The 10,708-nt window shown below is 41.4% G+C and overlaps 1 protein-coding gene across 1 annotated transcript; it reads right to left on the reverse strand.

Moving 5' to 3' along the window:
* Positions 1–381: 381 nt before the first annotated feature.
* On the reverse strand, positions 382–8,835 carry LOC104073257 (calmodulin-binding transcription activator 1-like). The gene is made up of 2 exons (XM_009572961.1): positions 8,814–8,835; positions 382–527 (listed from the first exon to the last, which is right to left on the reverse strand). Exons 1-2 carry the CDS (start codon positions 8,833–8,835, stop codon positions 382–384), a joined length of 168 nt encoding a protein of 55 aa, XP_009571256.1.
* Between the last annotated feature and the right edge of the window lie 1,873 nt (positions 8,836–10,708).

The raw sequence follows: 10,708 nt of genomic DNA on the forward strand, positions 1-10,708 counted from the left end.
AGTAAACTAGTTATTTCTCAGGACCCTGTTTGGCAGGAAAGAACACGCACTGGTTTTTTGTTTGGAAGTCTTTACATGTAATAAGATAACATTTTGTTTAACATGGTACCAAAACACCTATCTAATTTTAAGCAATTCTGAAACATGTTAATAAGGTGATACAAGATTTGACTCTTTGAGATAAGTGACATACACACACACAAGGAATAGACAAGCAAGTAGTCCACATTTGCCTTCAAGTCTAGTTTGAAGCTCACTTTCAACATGTAATAGGACTTTATTATTTGAACAACAGCTTCCAGAGCCAAGGAATTTATATTCTGTAACTTACATGGCATGCTCTCAAAAAATAATCCATAAGCATCAAGCACGCTGATACGTTTAAGAATAAATAAGAGATTTAACTACCTCATTAGTGTTCCAGCGGTGCCTCTCTTTCGGTAAACTTGAACATTTTGGTAGACATTCAAGCAGCTTCTTCGGTAAAAAGATTTTTACATGACTGCCATTGCTGTTCCCATGATCATCTAGAAAGAAGAGGAGACATGTGATGTATACACAGGAGAACAGGTGGTTTCTACTAGGAGACCCTAGCTACGACAAGACTTGGAAACGCACCAGTGCACTTGTCAAAGAGCAGGCAATTTGTCATTGCAAAGAATACGGCTTTCTGTTGAAATTGCACCTTTATTTCCAAAATACAAATACAGTTTAATTCCTTGTGGTTGCAAAGAGCTTTGATGGATTTGTGCACGAGGATCCTGTGTGTGTGCTTACCTGTGTCTATTTTAGCTTATTATTTCCCTCAGTGACAAATTTTACAAGCAATAGCAAGAAAACGTTATAGAAGCTGTGACCACAGCGGTATGACCTGCCAGGAAAGTCGTAAATGAAGTTCACACTTGACAGAATTTGCAAGTAAATAAGCACAGAGCCCAGCACCTGCTATAATTTTGTCAAGCTGCAGCAGAAATGCAACTCAAGGTCTATTAGTTCATTTAAAACTAAAATGGGCTATAGCTGATTAAAAACAGGTTACTTTTCTTTCCACAGACAGCTCAGAAAGTGAATGTAGTTCCTCAATGTGAGAGTGAGGTAGAGGGATGGAAATCTTCCTACCTCACCATACCCAGGGGGTCTCAAAAGCAGAAATACCAAAGAATAGAAAGTTATTCTTTTTTGTTGCTAGAATTGTAGAAGGTGCATTTATTCCCCTTAAAAAACAAAACAAAACAAAAAAGAGACCCCAAAACCTCAACAACAGCCCGCAGACGTCCCAGAAGCACTAACTCAATTATGTCTATCACCCCTCTAACACCACCTAAAGAATCAGAGCATCCACGAACTGTGCATGTTTATAGACCAAATCAGTCCCTACAGAAAAGGGAATTGGAGCAGCAGGATAAGACATCCCAGCTACAGCACAGGAGTTTTACTAGTTCTCCTTCTAAAACCCCCCATCTCTGCCTTCTTCCGCTGTTCTCACACTTTGCATGACAGATACTGGGCAGTGGTATACGAGTGGTACACTTATTCACTGGCATTTTACCCTACAAAATCAATTTATAGTCATTTCCCATTTGGAAGTGTACAGAAAAAGGATATTAACTTTTTCCTTTTACACATCTCATCGTTTTATGTCATTAAACAGATGCCAGCATCATGATAAAACTCCCCTGCAATTACATACAATACAGAAATTTCCCATGACCTGCAGCAAACCAGAGAGAACCCGTCCTGCAATCACTTTAAAAAGCGGGCCAAGAGCACAAACCAGCAGCTAGACATCCCTAGTATTTGTAAAGCTTGATTATACTCTTGAATGTGTCAAGTTCAACAATATACATGCTGTTAAATCAACTACTCGTGCAAGCACAGCAGATGAGTTTACAAGATAAGCAGTGATGTGTATGATAAACGTGAGCTGCTCTATAATTTATGAGTCCTGTGCGCTCCCTGAGTTATTGGGAACTTTACTGTACGACTGCGTTAGACTAAGTAAACAGGGTTGCCAGTCTCGTACTTCTTCCTGGGTGAACGAGCAGTCGGGCAGTATTGATCTCTGCTGAACTGATAAAGAAATTGGGAAGAAGGTTCTCTCAATTACTTTTTTGTATACCATTCCAGGATTTCTAGTTTGACATCGAGTATCTCAGACCGTTACTCTACAGGGCTTTTTGGCCACATCTTTTTCCCAGTCAATGTTCTGCACATGTGACTGTCACCTTTGTTATTTCCCACTACCCCGGCTGCTCACACTTGGGGTTATCCACAAAGACACCAACTTGCTTGAGGCAAAGAACGGAGCTGAGCAGGGCCCCGCTGCAACAGCAGCCCCCAGCCATTCCCATCTGTATTTTCAGATCTGCCATCCAATTTAGCTGGTACCTACTTAACGTTCCCTACATTAATTTTATACCATTCTCATTTCTCATTCAAAATATTGCATTGCGCTACATTCAATTCATTAAGGCGGCAAAGTATTTTACAGCACACATTATTGCTTTTATCAGCCAAACTACATCCCCGGTTACATCTCATCAGCTTATTTTCCATGGGCACATTTTAATTGACATTAATTGTATTACTTCCCCTTACCTCCATATCAGTCAAGTCCTCTATCATTCATTCCATTATTTTGCAGGGCTAGCAGACCTCTAATTATTCAGCTCATTTTATTAACTTTCTTCCACTGTCATCAATTATCAGTATTACTAATCCAGAAAGTGCCTATGGATAATAGATCCCTTAAAAATGTTTTGGTAGAAGTTATCAGAACTTGCTTAATCTAAACCTTCCAACTCCTGTTGTTAGCATCTCATACCTTTGTGTTATTATACCAATGGAAGGTCATTTTCATCATCCTGTAATGTGACTACATCTCACATATGTTTCCCTTTTCTGTGTTTAGCAACGACATTTCTTCATTCCAAAAAATCCCCAATATGGAAAACAACAACTGCCACCTGCCTCGATCCGATAGGCTTTTCGGTAAAGAATCCTCTAGCTGCGTGGTAAGAATGACACACAGTAATCATGTTATGGGAAGGGAATCCTGAATTCAATAACCTCTAGAACAGGTCTGACCTTGGAAAATGACAAAGTTGGCCAGCCAGCTATGAGGATTAAGAACAAGAAAGTGCCTTGCCCCAAACAATGCACACACACTTGCTTAAAAACTCGCTTCCTCGCCCGCTCGAATCATTCATGACATATTCCCAAATGGAGGAACGTCTATGCAGATAAATTGGGGAAGCCGGGCACAGGAGAGGAGGATTGCTCCCCCAGCTGCACTAACGGTGCTGGCAGACCTCGGTCACCCCTGGACCTCCACTCCGTGATTCAGTTTCCTTCGTATAGCGTTTGCCATCAGCAGATTCCCAAGCATCATCGCACAGGATCCGTCATCCTCACCTACAGACTGGTTACCAAGGGTTCACATTCCTCCGAATCACCTATCGCTTTGCTATTCACGATCCTCGCAAATAATCACAATCCTTCCGACTAAAACACGTAAATCTTTAGGGAGGCGGAGTAAAAAAAAAAAAAAAAAAAAAAAGAGGTTGTCCTTTGGTTTGAATCAAATCTGTCATTTCTAATCAACCTGATGTACCCACTCACCTACCATAGAGTCTTCTGATAAAGTCAGAGGAATAAGAATCAACACTGCTTAGCATCCATGCCCAACTTACAGAGCAACCAGCACCTCCCAGCGGGAATATTTTACATTTATTTACAACTAAAATTTCCTCTGTAGTTAAAAAAAGGAGCTACAGTTTCACAATGCTTATTTGATTTTACTGTGCAAATCCAGGCCAAATTTGTACTTGAACTTTCTTCCTTGTATTATTTTTGCTATGGGTGCGACTTATGACATTGTGATCTGCAAACCCATCCAGTGTCAATAAAAAGTGCTTTTGCAAGCAAAGTTACACTTGCACAAGGAGGATTTGCCAGTAAAGCTGTATCGACATGGGGTTTTTTTAGTGCAAAGCTGGCCACAGCTCAAAAATGCTTCACAAGGCATGCACAGCCAATTCTGAAAACTACAGTAAGGAAGCTATATACTAAAATATAGCAGCCTACAACATATAGTGTTATAATTCAGCATGAAAATCCAAAATCTAAGTTCCATTAGCAATCTTCAAGATTACTTATTACCAAACCAGAAACTCGTGTAAAATTAAGAAAGTACAACTGTTATAAAGTTCATGGAAAGTTCCATATTAATTATACCACATAAACCCTTCGTAATTTTATGGGTTTCTTCATGCTCCTTGCACTTTATCCTCCCAAGGGATGCAACATGGGCCATAAAACTTTAAAACGCACAACAGAAAATCACACAGTGAGTCTATGCTCTACCCTCGCTCTCCAAACAATCCCCCCTCCTCCCCTTTTTTTCTTTAACTGGTTCTTAAATCTTCTGTGATCCAGGAGGTGAATTTAGATCTGTAGACCATTTAACTACCACAGTTTATCATTATAATGTATAATTGGAGAATACAGAAATGGCTGAATGGGTGTTGATCAACTGCTGATTTGCACAGTTCTATACTGGAAATAAATATAAAGAATAAGCCTATAAAATCACAAACACAAGTTTCATAAACCCATTATTATGAAGTAATAACTTAGGGTTGGCCATCTTCTTAACTACCTCACAAGAGACATAAAAAGTGTTTACACGTTACAAATAGGCGGTTTCGTACAAAATGAACAGCTAAAATCACAATGTAATTATTAACTACTTAAATGGAACGGGAGCGCGTCAAGTTAACCATGATGCCACTCACCACACTGCTGCTTAAGCAGCAGAACCAAGTAAATACAGTTCAGAAGTGGCACCCATACAAACACAGTAAGCGTGGGCTACCTGAAGTCATCCAGACTTGGGCGTAATGGCAGTATTAACCCATGCACCAGTCCTCCTTGCAAGCAAAATAATGAACGTGTGCCTTATTTAAGAAAGCTCAGTAGTGACTATGTCAATACCCAAAGCAAAAGCACCAACTCCACTGTCCTTCCTTTGGAGTTGTGGTTCTCAACCCTACTGGCTTTTCTGAAACTCCTGCCCTTTGCAAAAAGCCACTCTTCCAATAACTCACTTTTCTGAAGATGATATACGAAGACATAGACAAAAATGAAAGTCAAGATATCCAGATTTTGTCAAAAGAAATTCTTTTTTTTTACATATTCGTATTTCCCATGTAGTGGTTTGGCTCTGCTAGGTCCTGGCTGTGGGTGGGGGTATGAAGTCCCCTTGAACTCCTACATTCTTTCACTTGCTGACCTCTGGACACAGACAAAACTGATAAATTCAATCTGGCAGAACTAAATGCAAAGAATTATCCCTGATCCAAACATCTGAAGGACTGGCATGCTATTTCTCACAGTTAAACTTCATTCCTGGCATATTCAATCAGTAAACAAGTAGCAATATAAGCAAAACCAACAGCTTTTGGTCTGTTTTCTAGAAATATTTGGACGATTACAGTTGTAAATCTCTTGGCAACACAAGCAGATTTCTAAGTCTCAATAGAGGGTGGCTAAGATAAGATAGCCAGGTCCAGCTCTCCAGCGCTGCTTTCCCAGCAAGGTTCCACTGGATGCCAGCACTCAGCTTGGACGCTGGCCGAGCAAAGGTGTTCCTGACCCTTCACCGTGAAGGATGCGGACAGCCCCTTCCTTCCCCTGAAGGAAGCAGCCTGAGGACTGAGGGGAGGACACAAGGAAAGAGCGAAACAGGGTGGGCAAAGGTAAAAAACATGAAGTAGGAGCAAGAGAGGACGACACACAAACCACCATGCGTGCAGCTGTGACTGCTGCCTGCGGGGAAAACGGGAGGAACGAGGAAAAGCAAAAAGGATGAGGAGGAAATCATAGGAATGGTAGTAGTATCAAGGACGATCAACAAAATAATTTCCCTCTAGTAAGTTATTGAATCTCGCCTAGTTTCTTGGAATAATTGTGATAACTACTTTGTTGCTATGACAAGCTCTACAAGCCATTCTAAAACTGTAAGAAATACAAATATAGCTAAAACTCTGCTGCTGCGTAATATCGTCCCGGTTCTCTCCACCAATAATGCACTACTTGTAAGTTATTTTATGCTTTTCACATAGCAGAAAGTTTCTTGATGTTTTATAACTGAATTCAATTTAAACAACACAGTTATGTAAAACTGCAAATTGTGCGTTTTGGGGAAGAGTTGATGGCACAATTCTTCTTAATAAAAGCCTATGCACTGGTTGAGAAGGTCTAGTTTACACAATTAGCTATTCATTTCTTATGCTGTACATTTATCACTGCGCTCAGCACTTAGGAGTCTACTTCCCCCAACCAACAAGACTGGCTACTCTATTTCACAGGCTCTTCTTTTCCTTTCTCACCTTAGGAGGCAGTTTAAAGCACCCTGCTAAACAAGACAGGAGAATTTGGTTAAATTCAGAAGGTGCACAGAAGTAACTATTTTAAAAGCAATCTTCAGGAGCACTAAAACAGTGCAGTCGCTTCAACTTTTTCCTGCAGCTCCTAAGTGTGTTCAAGCATGACTTTTATGGTGTTGCTCTTAAATATGCAAGTGCAACAGAATGATTAGACCATTGCTCACTGTCGCCAACAATTCATTTGTTTTAGACCTGTCATCAATTTCTTTGTCCCTTGGTCTTCACTAAAATTACATCATCAAATTTCAACTCCAATGAAACTAAGGAGAGATGGATATTATTAGTTAAAGCCTAGCAAAAAATAAACCACCCATTTATACAGTTTTCAATACTACAAACATTCTCAACACTACAACAAATTTTTGAGAAATCCCAAAGTATTGGCTAAGGCTAGTGAAATTACTGATTCTGAGCCCATATACTGGCAGCCACCAGCCATGGATATTTTTACTTTTTTTTTTTTTAAGCTATGAAAAGTTTGAGTTTGGAAACCTACCTGGAGAGCTGGCAGGAAAAAAACCACAAAAACCCTTGAATCGAAGATGCGACAAGAGCAGGAGAAGGACACTGAGCTCCCCATTCCCAGTGACAATGGGAGTTTGCTCTTGCTCTCCCAGTGCTGTAACTGCTCCTCGGTACGAAGCCGCACTTTCAGCATCGCCCCAGGAAGAGGGCAGGTGCTGCACCCCAAAAAACTGGAGCTAAGACAGATGCCAGCACCCGCAGGCATACTTGTCTTTCAAAACCCACAGGGTTTAAAACAGGGTAAACACAACAGAGGGCTGAAGGGGCACAGGAAGCAATGGAAGGTGAAAACAGGACACAAAGTGAGGGGAAAAAACTCAGTAAGGTGTGGAAGAGGAAGCCAGGAAACACTGAAGATGCAAGAAGCTGCTGGAAGCACTGCATTTTAATTAACCGGCACTGTATTCCACAACACACACTACCAGCCTGATTTCACTCCATGGAAAGGTTTGGGTTTGGGTTTCCCCCCCTCCCCTGCAGACATATTTGGTTTATTGAAGCACAGAGACAAGGGACACTAAAAAAGAAAGGTCACATTCCAGCTCCCTCTTTCTGAAGGCTGCCTGGACAGAGAGGTAGGATAGCTATTTCCCCTTCCTCCAATAACATATACCTTCTAAGCAGGTCTTTAAAAGACTGCATGTTTTGAGAAGAACCATTTAAAAATATTACTAATGTAAAGTTAGCACCAAGTCTTGAAAAATTAAATTTTAAAAATATATGTTTTAACCTTACTTGTACATAATCCTTTCACTGTTTCTCGATACAGGAAATGAAATCTGAGTTACAACATCTGTAGGAACTTTCCCACAGAAGTAGCTTTAAAAACCCACACAAATAAACCAAAAAACCTTTGAGCCAAAGTGTTTGGGAAAACCATTAACAACAAGAGATGCAGAACTGGATTAAAAAAATAGAGCTTTAAACGAGCCCCATGCCTTACATCAGGAATCTTGTGTGTAAAATGGTTATAATACCAAAAGTGACCTCACACGCACACGTAGTTTCTGCTGTTTGGAAAAAGCAAATTGAGTCCACCCTCTGAAACTGTCCTGCTGCCTTACAGCCCTCTGAGTGGGTCTAGAAACTTCAGTAGAAGGCAGTTTGCTTCTGTCTCTGACAACAGAAATTTTGGTAAAATCCCAACTGCTGAAACTCAGCAAAAACTCTGGGGCAACGAGTGGACTGAGTTGAGGGTCAAACCCTGCCTCTTCACCGTGATGGTCCAACTTTGCCAGGAAGGACAGCAGTACAGAAAGCGCGGCACAAAATCCAATCCATCACGCTCACAGTAAGCTCAGGTTTGTTTAAGTAATAAAATGTTATGCAACACTTCCGCAGAGGGAAGTAAATATTTACTGTTTAACAACCAAATCAAGAATGTTTTGTTTTCAAAAGGTATGTTGCCCAAACAGTCTCTCAGCATTCAATAATATTTGAAGCTCTAACTTCCTTCTCGGTCAGTATCAACAACAAACCCAGAACAGCTGCCAAAATCCCTACCGCCATCCTGCCCCGGTGTCCTTGGCTCACATGGGAATTACCGGGAGAAATTCCACCTCCTCCCTTTCCCACCTGTTGACCTTGCCCGAATTAACAGACATAAAATTCAACAACTGCGTATAACCGAACTTAGTGGGCACGACAAATGAAGTGCCCAGCTCCTGCGCCAGTTGTGCAATTTAAGCACACGGGCACTACTCTGCTTTAAAGCTATCGGTTTCAGATACCTGTCCATGAGAATACACAGAAATCTAAAGAAAGGTTCTCTATGCACATTCTTTCTATTTTGAACTTTTAAAAAAACTTTCTTTTTTTAATTTAAAGAAGACCACCCACCCCGATCAAGTTCAGAGCCCATTACGGCTGCCAAGATGGCACCTCCATGGGTCAATCCTCCCATTTCAGCTCGGACACACAAAACGTGGCAGAAACTACAAAAGCCACAAACCCTCTGCCGCAAGGATGGTAAGTGCTGTTGGGTCATCAAGCCCAACTTCATCCGGCGTAAGGAAACCAGAAAAGAGGGAACTCACCCAAGTTTTCCAAGACGTGGAAATCTCTCCTGCAGCCAGGGAACACAGACACCAGCCTCATTTCAAACCTACCGCCGAGGTTTTTCTGCTGCTAGCTGGGCACAAGAAGTCTTGACCAAAGCTTGACAGGGAAGCTCAAAGACCAGGCAGGTTTGCAGAGCTGTTTGTTGCTGTTCACGAGGTTTACTTCTACTGTACCACTTTGGGAGGATGGAGCAGATTGCTCCCCAATAAAAGGAGTGCTTCTCCATGCAACTAACCTGCTAGCTGCCATTTACATTTGTTTTTCTAATATTAAAGTAACAAAAACCTAAAGTGACTTGCGTTCTCTCCTTCAGCATCTGTACAACTGTTGAAACACTTGTCTTGAATCAAGCTTTAAAACGATTCCCAGTTAAGTTCCTGACAGGCGGAGTTTAAGGAATGAATGGTTTATATCTTGCCTCCTTGAAAACACACCACAGAACTAGGTCAGCACGGGGAGCTGCTCTGTGTGCTTACTACGAGAACAACACAGGCGCTGGTGCTGACCCGAGCCACCGAAGACTCTCCACTCCCACCTCAGCGATGCTGCCCACGCTCTACATGGGTACAAAGCAGAGAACCAGCTACTGACCAGCCAAGTGAAACGCGGGGCTACAACATCGGATGGTCACATTTAAACGCTGGGCACAAATGTCGTTTCTCCAGCAGCTCATGCACAATAGAAGAGCAAACGCTGCTGCGGACCCATTTCCTCAGCACGAACACACTTCAACAGCCCACAAAAATTAGTTACCAATACAAAACATGATAAAAGTTGCATTAAATAACAAGCGTAACGCCCAAATTACCATGATCTGCATGGCTCTGTAAAGCCGTGGCCTCACAGGAATGAGAATACCGAAACCTGTGCTTTATGTAGAAAAAACGTCATCATACGTTAGCACAGGAAGCCCGAAAAGAGAATCAAGCCCGAGCGTGCTTTGGTAACAATACTTTCATCCACTAAAGAACCAAAACTTCACAATTTGAGCTACGAAGTCCAGACAGATGCTAATTCCCTTCTCGCTTACACCCCTGTTAACCAGTTGGCATTTTACTACTTCAGTAGAGTTAATCATTTACTTCAACGTAAATGAGAAAAGAATGAAGCCTGGCGTTTTCCAAACCACAGGAAAGATGGAAGTAATGAATTTGGGACCATCAAAGAGATTAATAAAAGATGAAGCTGACAATGCTCATAATCACCACAACTACTTAAAATTTACATTTTTGTAGAGCACTCAGCCTTCATCGTGCTGGACAAGGCACAGGCAAAAAGCAAACCAAAGGCGGCCATGCCTACAGAGACTCTACAACTACTAAATTACAAGAAACAGCCAAAAAAAAGATATTCCCAGAGCACTTTAAGCAAAAATCGAGACAAAGAGGTGGGATAACAAACCTTGTATCTTAAGAAGGGGTTTCCTGGCAAACAGTGCAAATGGGTTAAAAGTCAAGAAGTACGTTTGCTATACCGGATTAGGAAAAAATCAGTATTAGCCAGATTAAATACAGTTATTTGAGGTGCCCAACTACAATCAGATAAATTCATGAGGTATTAGTAAATTTACCCAGTTTCAGTTATGCAGCTGGTTAGTTGCGGGATATAAACCATCCACCTCCCTCTCTCCTTCTGCCCCTATAAAATGGAGGCCCTGACACCAGGTACCGGTT

The sequence above is a fragment of the Fulmarus glacialis genome, unplaced genomic scaffold, assembly GCF_000690835.1.
Source record: "Fulmarus glacialis isolate BGI_N327 unplaced genomic scaffold, ASM69083v1 scaffold16032, whole genome shotgun sequence".
NCBI lineage: Eukaryota > Metazoa > Chordata > Aves > Procellariiformes > Procellariidae > Fulmarus > Fulmarus glacialis.